The sequence below is a fragment of the Pinus tabuliformis genome, chromosome 9 (genome assembly GCF_031772625.1).
Source record: "Pinus tabuliformis cultivar Carrire ecotype Pingquan chromosome 9, CPIR1, whole genome shotgun sequence".
NCBI classification, from domain to species: Eukaryota; Viridiplantae; Streptophyta; class Pinopsida; order Pinales; family Pinaceae; genus Pinus; species Pinus tabuliformis.
This window is the reverse complement of record NC_142307.1, coordinates 802,046,140-802,060,545: the sequence shown is the minus strand read 5'-3', so window position 1 is coordinate 802,060,545 and position 14,406 is coordinate 802,046,140. Positions and strand designations below refer to the sequence as shown.

At 35.4% G+C, this 14,406-nt stretch overlaps 1 protein-coding gene across 1 annotated transcript; it reads left to right on the top strand.

The window, feature by feature from the left end:
• The first annotated feature begins 8,534 nt into the window (after window positions 1-8,534).
• LOC149151196 (uncharacterized) lies at window positions 8,535-9,782 on the top strand. Its single transcript, XM_089443088.1, has one exon. It carries the CDS (start codon window positions 8,535-8,537, stop codon window positions 9,780-9,782), a length of 1,248 nt encoding a protein of 415 aa, XP_089299214.1.
• The last annotated feature ends 4,624 nt before the right edge of the window (window positions 9,783-14,406 follow it).

Here is a 14,406-nt window from a genome sequence, read left to right as displayed (position 1 = left end):
GATTTCTCTCCTTGACCTATTACAGTTACTTCCGCCATAGCAAAAGACTTCTACATACTTGTTTTGTTCAAAATAGACATTTCCATTTTTAATATTTTAATATATGACAAGACAAAACATTTAGAGGCAATAACAATTAGTTTTTACTTGCCTCCTAGAGAAAAACAATTATATGCGCAACATAGCAAAAGACTTCTACATACCTGTTTTTTTCAAACCATATATTTACATTTTTAATATTTTAATACATGACAAAATAAAACATTTAAAGCCAATAACGAGTGGTTTCTACTTTCCTGCAAATTGTTGCACGATTTTCTTTCCTTGACCTATTACAATTACATGTGCAACATAGTAAAAGACTTCTATATACTTGTTTGGTTCAAAACATACATTTACATTTTTTATTTTTTAATACATTACAAGACAACATTTAAAGCCAATAGTTTTTACTTTCTTACCACAAATTTCTCCACTATTTTCTCTCCTTGACCTATTACAATAACATCCCCACATAATAAAAGATAGCAAAATACTTCTACATCATTTTCCTTTTTGTTCAAAATATACGTTTACATTTTTAATATTTTAATACATGACAATGACAAGACAAACCATTTAAAGCCAATAATTTTTACTTAACCTCCCACAAATTGCTCCACAATTTTCCCTCCTTAATCCAGGTCCTTTAACTTGCAAACAAAAAACTTCTCCGAAAAATCATTTTTGATTTGTTTTTGTACTCCAAAAGATCAAAAAGATGGTTGTTATCAGTATCAGTAATGTGGTGGTTGAGATTAATTTTCCAACCATATATACAATGCTGAGCCTTGAATCATTCCATCACTCTACATCTTCACTGTAACGAACACATTGACACTGAAAGCATATTTCAACGAATTCCTGGTAAAATATAACAAAAGGATTATTCAAAGAAATAGGATGGACAAACAAAACTCTTACAACAAAGAAATTTACTTATGTTGGTAATTGACAACTAATTAATGTAATATTGGGTAAAATTGTATTAGTTATTGACAAGTTAGTTTCATACCGAATGAACAATTATGTAACTGTGGAGGCTCATATAAAACTGATGAATGCCCAAACTATTGTAAGGAGAATCATTTATTGATTGAATAGTAATTCCAATCCCTTGCCCCGTGGATGTTTCATTAACACCTTGTCAGGGTTTTACCATGTAAATCTTCAGTTTTTTACTTGTGTGGTTGTATTCAGTTTCATTTTATTTCTTATTTAGTAATCTCTTGTAACTACAAATGGTATCAGAGCAAGGTTAAAGAAATCTGTTGCCATCATAGCTGTGAGAAAAATCCACCAGAGAGAGATGTTGTTGCAGTCGAAGAGCAGTGTTTGACTCAAGCCAAATGCACTAGATCTGTCGATTTTTGAAGAACTAAAGAAACTGTTGATCAAAGAGCAGAAACTGGTGAAAATTGCTAGAGTGCCGTAGAGGAGCAAGACAACAGCTGTTTTTTTCAGGCACCAAGTTGTCACCAATAAAATTTGATGTTGTAGACAAAAAGAAAAAAAGGATAAACTGCTAGAAAGAGTCGTGGTAGGGAAGCCCATTTGTCTGCCCTGTGAAGAGAATGCCACCAGCCCTCTACGTGTGAGGAAAAATGCGACCGCTGCTACTATCCATTGTTTGAGCCACACCTCAAGAGAAATGCATTGTGAACCCTTGTCAATGTTATTGTAAAGAGAAAGTCCCTACTGCCATTATGAATGGAACATCATTTCTACATAGAGACTTTGCCACTGCAGCTATTTGGGAAGAATGTTTTTCATCAATCCGTTGTGAAATATCTGGCTAATTTTTTTTACAGTGAAATAATTTGAAAGCAAATTTTTCTAGAAATATTTTGGACTCAAAAAAAAAAACCAGTGGAAATTTTGCCAAAAATTTGTTAAAATTGATGGGAGATGAGTAGGGTTTCATTAATTTGAAGGAAAGAAAAACAAGATTTTTTTTTCAACAAAATCTATTGAAGGGTTTCTCTGTTTGAAAAAGGGGGGCATCTTTTAAAAATAACAGAATCCAGAAAATTGAAATAAGTTTTTTTTTTAAGGGGAGATTGAAAATTTTGGTTTTACTCAGATTTCTGAATAAGGGAAACTAAAAATAAACCCTATTTGAAAGAAAGGAAACCCTAGGAGGAAGGATTTGTAGGAAAGAAATGGCTAAAATGATGAATGCAAAGTTTGAGGTTGAGAAATTCACCGTCCAGAACAATTTTTCTCTTTGGAAACTGAAAGTTAAGGATTTGTTGGTGTAACAAGGGTTGCACAAAGCTTTGAACAGGGCAAATAAGAAACCTGCTAGCATGAAAGATTCGGACTGGGAGGACTTGGATGCCCGAGCTCTCAGTACCATCAGGTTATGCCTGGTGGATGAACTTCTCTTCAACATTGATGAAGAGAGTACAACTTCAGGCTTATGGGAAAAACTGGAAAAGCTATATATGACAAAGTCATTAACCAATAGAATTTATTTGAAAAGACAATTGTACAGTCTTCGAATGAAGGAGGGTTCAAAAGTTGCAGAGAATTTAAATGTTTTTAATACACTTATATGCCAATTATCATATATAGAAGTTAAAATTCAAGAAGAAGACAAAGCTATAACCTTGTTGTGTTCTCTGCCCGAGTCATGGGAACACTTCGTAACTTCAATCAGTTTGAGCACTGCTGATTCTTTGAAATTCGAATCAGTTGTGGGAGCTCTCTTGTTTGAAGAAGTACGAAGGAAGTCGAGTACTGAAACAACAACACCAAAAGCCATGATAGCTAGAGGACAGTCAAAGGAAAGAGGAGAAAAAGAAAAGGGGTCTTCTGGATCTAAATCAAAGGGAAAGAAGTGTAAGGAAAAATGTTGGCACTACAACAAAATTGGACACCTTAAGAAAGATTGTTGGAAACAAAAAGAGTTTGATAACCCGAAGAAGGAAGCAAATCAGGTTGATTCAGGTAGGAAAGATGAAGTTTTATCTGTTGAAGAATTATTTATCATAGATGAAACTTTACCTGTATGTAATGTCTCTCAGGGTTTTGAAAGTTGGCTTTTAGACTCTCGTGCTTCTCACCATATGTGTCCACACAGAAATTCGTTTACTTCATATGAAGATGTAAATGGTAGTTCTGTGTTCATGGGTAATGATGTATCATGTCAAAGTATTGGGATGGAAAATATCAGGATTAAAATGTATGATAGCACAGTTAGAACATTAACTAGTGTTATACATGTACTTGAATTGAAGAAAAATTGATTTCTTTGGGAGTGTTGGATTCATATGGTTATAAGTTTACAGGTTAGAATGGAGTGCTGAAAGTCTCTAAAGGTGCCCTAGTTGTTATGAAAGCAGAAAAGGTCGGAAATATTTACAGACTCAAAGAAAGTACTCAAGTTAGTGAAGTAGCAATTGTGTGAGAAAAAAGAAGAAGAAGAAGGTACTCCCCTATGGCATCAACGATTGGGTCACATGAATGAGAAAGGTATTCAGATACTAATGAAACATAAATCTCTTCCTGATCTGAAATCTTTGAAGTTGGATTTCTGTAAACATTGTGTGTATGGAAAATAGTGTAAACAGAGATTTAAAACTCGAAATCGTAATAGTAAAGATATTTTAAACTATATTCATTCTAATCTGTGGGGACCATCTCCTGTTGTCTCATATGGAGGTGCTCTATATTTTTTAATGTTTATTGATGATTTCTCGCGTAAAGTTTAGGTCTTTATGCTGAAAAAGAAAGTTTATGTATTCAATATCTTTAAACAATTTAAAGCAATGGTAGATAAAAGAACAGACAAATCAATTAAATGTTTAAGAACTGACAATGGTGGTGAATTTACTTCAATAGAATTTGAACAATACTATAAGGATGAAGAAATTGTTAGACACAAAACTGTTATTTATACTCCTCAGCAAAATGGTGTTGCTGAATGTATGAATCAGACTCTTAAGGAAAGAACTAGAAGCATGATCAACAATGCTAACTTGAAAAAGGAGTTGTGGGTAGAAGCAGTATCCACTGCTTGTTATTTAGTTAACAGATCACCTTCAGTAGAAATTAATTATAAAATTCCTAAAGAAGTTTGGTCAGGTCAGTCTTGTGATTATTCACATTTAAAGATATTTGGATGTGATGTTTTTGCTCTTATTCCTAAAAATAAGCATTCAAATTAGATCCAAAATCGAAATGTTATGTCTTTGTTGGGAATGACTATTCAGTGAAAGGATACAGGTTGTGGAATCCTACATCACGGGAGATAGTCATTAGTAGAGATGCAACATTTGATGAATCTTCTCTTTTAAAATCAACTGTTGAAACAATTGAACAGGAATAGGTATCACGAAATCAAAAAATTTAGTTGGAGGCTAGACCTTTCGGCGACAATCAAAGGGAAGAAGAGACTTCTAGAGAAAAAGGTGTTGAAGATACGAAGGAAACTGTTGAAGTTTTTGAACTAGTTCAGTAACTAGTCACTCTAAGAAGGTCTACAAGGGAAAGAAAAACTCTCAAAAGGTATGAAGACTCTACTTCATCTTTTGATTTCATTAGTGAAGATGGGGAACCTTCTTGTTATTAGGAATCAATAGACGATCTGGATAGCAAAAAATGGAAAATGGATATGGAAAAAGAAATGGATTCCTTAGCCAAGAACAATACCTGGGATCTTGTAGAACTTCCTCAAGGGAGAAGTGTTGTTGGATGCAAATGGCCCTTCAAACTAAAATAGAAAGTTTATGGAAGTATCGAAAGGTATAAGGTGAGACTGGTAGTAAAAGAGTATTCTCAGGTTGAAGGTATCGACTTTCATGAGATTTTTTCACCAGTTGTAAAACTTGTTTCTATTCGTACTGTGTTGGCACTAACTGCATTACTTAACCTTGAGTTACAACAGTTAGATGTTAAAACATCTTTTCTACACGGTGATTTGAATGAAGATTAATATATGGAACAACCAGAAGGTTCTGTATAAGGTCGCAGCAGAAGATTAGTTTGCAAGCTCAGGAAACCATTGTATGGTCTAAGGCAGTCTCCCAAACAATGGTACAAGAATTTTGACTCCTTCATGGTGAGCCAAAACTTTATTAAAAGTGAGTATGATCATTGTGTATACTTCGAAAGTTTCAATGGCATATTCATTATCTTAGCTTTGTATGTTGACGATATGCTTATTGCAAGCAAAAGCATGGAAGAGATCAATAAGTTAAAGGCTCAGTTCTCTAAGACGTTTGATATGAAGGATCTTGGAGCAGCAAAAACATATCTTGAGCATGGAGATACAAAAAGACAGGAAAAATGGTAAGATTTGGTTATCACAGCAGAAGTATGTGGTGAAAGTGCTCAAAAAGTTTTGTCTGAACAATGTGAAACCTATTAATATTCCATTAGCTTCCCATTTTAAGCTTTCTTCGGTTTTGAGTCCTAGAACTGATGAAGAAAAGCAGTATATGTCTCAAGTACCATATGCAAATGTTGTAGGAAACCTAATGTATGCAATGGTATCTACAAGACCTGACATTTCACATGTAGTTGTAGTTGTCAGTAGGTTCATGCAAATCCAGGTGAAGAACATTAGCGAGAAGTGAAATGGGTGCTTCGATATCTACGAGGCATAAGTGACCATTGCATCATCTTTAATGGTAGTGAAGAATCAGTCTGCGGATATGTAGACGCTCATTATGTAGGTGATTTGGACAAAAGAAGATTTGCTACAAGTTATGTCTTTACTCTTGTAGGTGGAGCAATTAGTAGGATGTCAAATCTTCAAGAAACAGTTATGTTGTCCACTACCGAAGCAGACTATATATCTACTTCAGATGCCAGTAAAGAAGCAATCTGGTTAAAGGGTATACTTGATGAGATTGGAAGGACGCAGGAGAAAGTGAACGTACTTTGTGACAGTCAAAGTGTTATTCACTTGGCTACAAATCCTGCTTATCATAGCAAAACCAAGCACATTGATGTAAGGTATCATTTTCTGAGACATGTGATCGATGGCGGAAAAGTAGCTCTTCAAAAGGTCCATACACGGGAGAATTGTGCAAACATATTCACAAAGCCAATTACTGTAGAGAAGTCGCGGTGGTGTTTAGCTTCTCTTGGCTTGCTGAAAGAGATGATGAAAGTGCACGGACAAGGGATTAGGAAAATTGTTGTCAAGGTGAAGTTTGTTGGTAATTGACAACTAATTAATGTAAATTTGGGTAAAATTGTATTAGTTATTGACAAATTAGTTTCATACCGAATTAGCAGTTATATAACTGACGAGGCTCATATAAAACTGATGAATGGCCAAACTATTGTAAAGAGAATCATTTATTGATTGAATAGAAATTCCAATCCCTTGCCCCGTGGATATTTCCTTGACACCATGTTAGTGTTTTACCACATAAATCTTAAGTTTTTTACTTGTGTGATTGTATTCAGTTCCATTTTCTTTCTGATTTGGTAACCTCTTGTAACTGCAACTTAATAGATTTCAGTCTCTCCGACTTTGGCATTGCATTCCAGGCGAACATTCTTCCCATTATCTAAGGGATTTCAATCCCTTTGACGCTGTGATTGCATGCGTGGCAACATTTAAAACTGGAGGAAGAGAATTACAAAAGTGTTACGCCGTGATTCCATGCGTGGCCAACATTTAAAATTGGAGGAAGAGAATTACAAAAGTGATACGCCGTCATTCCATGCCTGGCAAACATTTAAAATTGGAGGAAGATAATAACAAAAGTGATAGGATGGGTTGGGGTGATGGCATTTCAGAATTAATTTTTTAATCTCGGCGTATAGAATAAGGTTTTCTAAGAAAATATACTCATATTTTGTGCGTAATCTCGCATGCAAGTTATTGTACTGCCATGCCATGTTTCGCTGTGGATTGCTTTTTAATTCCTTGTGGCAAAATTTAGTTAGAGAATGAGTTGTTGTATTCTCTATATTCAAATCCACACAGAATATAAAAATCTCACAATTTCAATAATTGATTGTACCTCGTTCCGTGAATATCATCAAAATCGAACGGCATTTCAATGCTTTGATTATAACTCGTCCGGAGGGGATTACTTAAACCGAAGGCAAATGTACGGTAGTCACCAAGATTGACTATAACTTTCAGTTTACTCTATTTTGGAAACATAATATTTGGAAGGCCGTTGTCTAACTATTTGGAGATTCTGGCAGGCTTTTTTGCTTTATGTTTTGCTTTTTTTAGATTTTGCCGGGCTTTTTTGTTTTTGTTTTTTTTTGCTTTTGTGTTTTAAATTGTATATTTTTGGCAGAAAAGATGCCAGAAAACACTCAAAAAATCTAAGAGAGAGCCTTATCAATTTGGGAAGGCATATTTTTAGCTTAAAGCTGAAAAAGCTTAAAATTCTGTGATTGCAGTTAATTGTTTCAAGTTTTGATATTTGTACTGTTACATCTTTCATTAGCTTTTCCCCCCCAAAAAATCAGTGTAACTATTTGTTGGAATAGCAGGTTTTAGCTATTAATCCTGACTAAGCTGAATGTTCGAAAAAAAAAAATGGAACATTATATTAATGCAGCTTAGATAAACCGAAATTACAATGTGGCCGCAATTTAACCTGAATGTTCCATCTTATCACTAGTTTTTACTAAAAAAAAATTCAGTCAATGTATTTGTTGGAATAGCAGGTTTTAGCTATTTATCCTGAATAAGCTGAATATTCCAAAACAAAACAAATATTAATGCAGGTTAGATAAATCGAAATTACAATGGCACAGCAAGTTAATCTGAATGTTCTAAATTTTATTGGTAATATTACGTTCATTTACATTGGTAATATTACGTGCATTCACGTCTTAAAAACGCAATTTAGATAAAAGAAAGATTACAACAACGAAATTTCATTAAAAAAATACCAAAAGAGTTAGACTACAGCAATGGAAAGTATGACTCATAAAAGTCTCCGGGATCGTCGATGCGATAATCATGAGTCCTTTCTGTAAATTCATGGATTGATAGTTCCGAAAAGCTCATGCCATTTGTACGGCAGTTATCACGCTCGTAAAGTCTAACTTTCAGTTTATATTATTTTATAACATAAAATTCAATGTATCATCTTATTTTAAACCATAAGATTCATGTGGCTATGTCGCAGCCTTTGTGGCATCATCTATTAGGTAAGCATGAAGTACTTTCTTTGAATGCATGAATAATTGACTCGATGAATACGTGATTCGATAAGCATGTGATGGAGGGACCTGCACTGTATTATTTAAATAAATCCCAAGGTCGGTTAAATTTAAAATTTCCATCAACGTGGGGCTATTTTCGCAGAGATTCTGTTTGTATTTTGTGTTTTGCAGATTTATTTTAATTTGCAATCGGAATGAAAAATGACTTGTGATTTGAGCGGATGCAGGCGCTGAAATGCCAAGTCCTCGCGGGCGCAATTGGCGATTGTGAATCAGAAGGTTGAGGAGAGAAACAACATATATGGCATAATTTCCATTGGCCTTAGCAGCCAACGCCACCTATGGCTAAGATGTTGAAATCCCACTTGTTGCTACTTTCTTCTCTGCTACTTTTACTGCCTCTTGTTCTCACTCTCAACTTCTTTCTAGTCTTCCACGCCCATCTCACCCCAAATCCTATTTTTGATGCACAAAATCACACCTCCCCTAGAATCGTACACAGACACCATAAGGCCCTGCGAGAAGTACATGATCCGGAAGTATCCGCTGTCAAGATAAGCGTAGGATCAAAACCCTTGAGGAATGTTCCAAGCCTTGAGTACACCCCCGTGAACCTGACCCGGGAGGATAGAATAAAATGGTTCAGGGATAGCTTTTCCAGCTTCAAAGTCCTCCACTCGGATTCGATGTCGAGACAATTCCCGGCCAAAGTCAATGCCTTCTTCAAGCCCTGCAAGCTCCGCTTCTTCATCACGTGGATATCGGAGCTCGAATCCTTTGGCTATCGGGAGAAGGTATCCATGGAGAGCGTGTTCAAGTGGAATCCATCGTGCTGCCTGCTCGTGATCTCCCGCACGATGGACTCCAAGGCGGGAGAAGAGATTCTGCGCCCTTTTAGAAGCCGAGGGTTTCGTGTCATGGCGGCGGCGCCCGATCTCCGCTACCTCTTCAAGAATACCCCGGCGGAGCAATGGCTGAGAAAGGTTGAGAACGGTGATATCGATCCCGGGAAAGTCCCGTTCGCCCAGAATCTGTCCAACATCCTCCGCCTCGCCATTCTTTACAAGTACGGAGGCATCTACATCGACGCGGACGTGATACTTCTCAGAAGCTTTTCTGGCCTGAGAAACACCATTGGAGCCCAGAACACAAATCCCAAAACAGGGCAGTGGAATCGGCTGAATAATGCAGTTTTGGCGTTCGATAAACGGCATCCTCTGCTGTTGAAGTTCATAAAGGAGTTTGCGCTCACGTTCGACGGTAACAGATGGGGGCACAACGGTCCTTACCTCGTCAGTCGAGTTGTCACCAGTCTTGCCAACCAGACTCGCCATGACTTCAAAATCATGCCCCCCATTGCATTTTATCCGGTGGATTGGCTTCACATTTCCAGTTATTTTATGAGTCCCAGTGACAAGGGACATGTGAAGTGGAGAAGCGCGAAGATTATTCAGTTGGAGAAGGAAGCTTATGCTATCCATTTGTGGAACAAGCAGAGCAGAGGGCTAAACATGGAGGAAGGGAGCATTATGCATCATATCTTCAATAACAACTGTATTTTCTGCCTTTCTGCACGTTCAGACACCTGAATGAAGAAGGTGCTCTTTTCTTCTTCATCCCTGTACATTTAATATTTCCCCTATGATTACTATTGTCCATGGATTTATCTTCCTTTCTGTCAAGGAGTGCATCTCATTTTTTAGTCCAATCGTTTTGCGTTGTCTGAATAACGAATGGATTCTCCTTTGGAGCCTACGCATTCAGTGGAACGACGCCGTACTATACTTGTTCTATGGGAGCCGGTAGTTTTATGTAAGTGAGATCAGGAGCAGTGTAGTGTACATAAAAATTAAAAATTAAGATTGTCGCCTTGATGCAGTGCAACCTCAAAGAATTTCATACTGAAAATTCGGGTTTGTGTTTTTCTCTGGATTTTATGTCAAAACCGTATAATGACCAAGTTGGGTCTAGAATACTTACGATTGATGACACTGAAATTTCGGTGCTCGTAGTCGCGTGATGTAAGCCTAATGTCCAGGCGGACGAATTACATATTTTTTTTTTTGTCTTAAGGCGAATTGAAACTTCATGGTTTCTAATTTTAATCCAAGATTACGGTATAATCACTTACATATATCCATTTTTAATTTTAAATGTTGTCGAGTTTAAAATGATGGTAGGTAATGAAAATGATTCAAATAATACAGGTTATCATGTCGTATTATTGGTGATGAATTCGATCGGAATGGAAAAGATAATCATCATTCTTTCCATCGTTTAAAATAAATACAATTAACATACACGAGCATAATATTTAAATAGTATTTGATTATTATTCTATATGAATATAAGATTTAAAATGTGTTTTTTAATTATTCATTATAAAAGGGTCCTATATAAACGTTTAAATCAATAGTATGACTAAAATATACTCATCATTATTAACCATTTACTTTTTAATTTATAAGTTTAAAACCATTTTACACTTAATATAATTATTATTACTGGAATTTGGGTGACCTTTTGATCTTTGGGCGTTATCAAATCAGGGAGAAAAACATTCATTCTCAACATGAATACCACCTTCAATTTCTGGTCATGCATTTCTATAATTCTCTAGGTGATTGACAATCAAGTTGTAAAGTATTAGGTTCATTCCTCCTGCATCCTCGTTGTGGTCGACCTTATGATCGCTTTGTCGCAATAATTATTGCACTTAGCTTCCACATTCATCCCCCTTCACGCAGAGGTTTGATGAGGATAGAAACAACCATTCCAACGCACTTCGTGAAATTGTTTCCTAAAGTCTTCGCACTATATTTACTCCTTCACGGGAAAGAGGTAGCACAAGAAGGGGAGGTAGGTTTGATGAGGATAGAAACAACCGTTCCAATGCTCTTCGTGCAATTGTTTCCTAAAGTCTTCACACTATATTTACTCCTTCACGGGAAACAACGGTGTTAGAAAATTAGTAGAAAATTGTAAAGGCAGAAATAATTTTTATTTTGATAATTACTTGTGTTATTCTTGTTTATCTTATTACCGTTTTTATGTTCTTTTCTCTTTTTTTCAAATTGTAATCATCAAATCAAAACATGAAGATCAATAACACCATGTGTAATCACTTATCAAGGGCTAAAACCTCTCTCTCGGTAAACACCTAGTCAAACTCTTTCCCTAATAAAATTGAGATAGACTAAAACCTTAAACCTAACCAAAAGACCTTCCTCCTCCACCAAGTTAACTTTCTGATATGATTCAACAATCCTCAGTAGGATCTTCTTGTCCAACAGCTACAACCTAGCAAAAACCCGGAATTTTGGCCCGTAACAACTCTAATATTTAAGTAAGCCCTATTGCAGTTCCAGAATTTCAACCTCCCCAACCACTTCATAATTTTGCATGCATGAGAGTAGAGAGAGAAAATTTAACTTCCTTTTGCTTTTCAAAACCTTTGTTCATTTTTGCTAGGGTTTTATTCCCCTTCCTCGAATTTCGCATGCTTTTTGTACCTCCAGCGACCGTTGATCGAACTTGTTGTGGATGTGCTTCAAATGAGTTGAGTTGCTGCCCTTTTAAATTGGTTTCTGCCTCCCTAATTAGGCTGACTTGTCCATGTTGAGGCTGACTTGGTGGAGGAAGGTCTAAATGACCTATTTTACATTAAAAAAATATCTTTCTTGATTGAAAAAGCCCAAGAACGATCTTTTACATTATGAAATGGACAAAGACACTTGACATAAACTCTAGAAGCCCACAATTAAGACTTTGACCTAAGAAACATTGGCCCAAACATGAAACTCATGATTTAATAAGTCAATTTCTTTTACAATAAAATTCATTTTTCTTTCTTTTGACAAATACATTACATCATGACTCAAATACAATTATGGATATCGACACTAGTTACATTCTTCAACACTCCCTCATAACTAGGGAGGTATTCATAATCAAATATATATATAAAGGTACACGGCAGATCTCAAAGTGACATACTCTATGAAGAGTTCATAACACACACAGTTCTACATATTAGATGCTTGACTAGGGTACTCTAATCGGGTGGGACTAAGGTTTACTCAAGCCTTCGCCACTCTAGGTATTATATGGATTTTAAGCTCTATCAACAACCGATGGATTTTGGTGCATATCCAAGGTGAAAGCTCCATGACCAATGCCACCCTCCTTACTTCAGGATCTAGACACCAACATATTGGTCAACTAGATGTCCTCCCAAGCATCTTGTTTCCACAAGATGCTTCATCTCTCCTTATTGACTAAATCATATATATATCCTCTACTTCAAGCATGCTTCAAATTTTTGACCTTTTTACAGAGAAACCCTGCAATCACAACCCTAAGCAGTACTATACTTTTAAGTATAGATATAAGTAAACACAAACCTTCGGGGTTCTTAGACATTCTGATGTTACTCATATAATCATCAATTTATCTAAATACAACTTGTTGAAAGTTTTCTTCTTATTTCACTTCTTCGGTAGCACTAAATACAAGCTCAATATTTTTCATGAGCATCCATCTGTAGTTTCATTCTTTATTCAAGGTATTCACTGTGACTTTCATAATATTCCCTCCTTATGAACTATGGAGATGTGCCTTTTCTTATATCCAAACTACCTCTCAAATTAGGGAGATCAACAACATCCTTATATTACAATATTGGAGTAACTTTATCCTTTCAAGGCTTCATTTCTTTCTCGTGAAATCAAGGTAATCTTTGATTATCATCATTCGGGTAGCTTCCTTCATCATGCTCATCATTATGAACATCTTCAAGATCTTGAAGATCATGTATGTGCAAAACTTTAATAGCAAGTACAATCAAATACAAATAGATAGAAGCATGAAGTCAATCAAAATCATTTCATTACAATGGAAGCATCAAAACAATCAAACTTTAGACATCAAATACCTAAACCTAGTTAGGTTCATAATGAGCAAAGGTTACATCATTTTACATACTCAACTTCAACTTCTTGCTAGGGTTTCGTCAGAAAACCTAGACTCCATCTTTGAAACACAAATCCTAATATTCAATATAACAATCCAATCATAGTACTATACATTTAAGGTTTCAACAATATGGTTTTATAGTTACATGCCACACTCTACTACAGTTTGTTCCAAACCCTATACTTTCTCATTAATACTAAACTATACCAATAACCAAAAAACAATATCAACATGTCCTAAAATACCAATCTCTAGTAGGGTTTTTGTTAGAGACCCTAGATTTCACAAACTAAAACATGAGAATCAACAATTAAGTTAGCATACATGGATATACATATCTAGGATTTCATAATCATGCATTATCATTTCACAACAATATCTACTAAGTAAACCCAAGATTAATACATCGAAAAATTCAGGTCAGGATTTCGATCAAACATATGAATATATTCCTAGGGTTTAATTCATAGGATCTTACTTTAGTTATTACAAGGGTTTTGTTTATAAACCCTAATTTACCAAACCCTAAAGATCTAGGGTTTCATTTAGACATTAAAAACAAACCCTAAAGGACTCGGGTTTTTACATAAAATCATTAAAGCCCTAAACATAAAAAGAATAGGATTTATAGACTTCATCAACAATCCCTAGGTATACTAGGATTTCATTATTAACATCGACATACCCTTAGTAGCAAGAGGCTAGGGTTTTACAGTGAACCTTAAGAGTTAAGGTTTCACAAGAATGATCAAATGATAATATAACGATGGTAGATTTAATCTCATGATTTATCCCCCTAACAAGAATCTTGAAAATTCAAAACCATAGACATAACGATGTGATTAATGTAAAGAAAATTTCAAAAGAGGATAATAATATTGTATTAAGAGAACCTTGTGACAAAACTTGTAATCTAAGACATACATTGAGTTGTTCTTTAACAAACCTTATGGGACATCAATTCTTGAAGTGATTCTTTTGCAACATAACTTATTTCATGATCCAAGTCTTTCCTTTGAAATCTCCTCCAAAGCCTTTATGTATTCTGCAAGGTTTCCTATCAAGGAAAATTATGAATAAGAGGTTATTAGTATACAATACTAGCAAATCTCGATATGAGGAGGAAACCAAAAACAAAATATGAAATAAGGAACAATATACTTATCTTTTTGTAAAATTTTCAAGGCTCCCTCTTAATACAATCTTTTTGAGGGATACCTATGACTTATCAAAACAACT

What these genes read in the sequence shown, in the direction of transcription:
- LOC149151196 (XM_089443088.1), top strand. Translation starts at nt 8,535, where the DNA reads ATGGCTAAGATGTTGAAATCCCACTTGTTGCTACTTTCTTCTCTGCTA.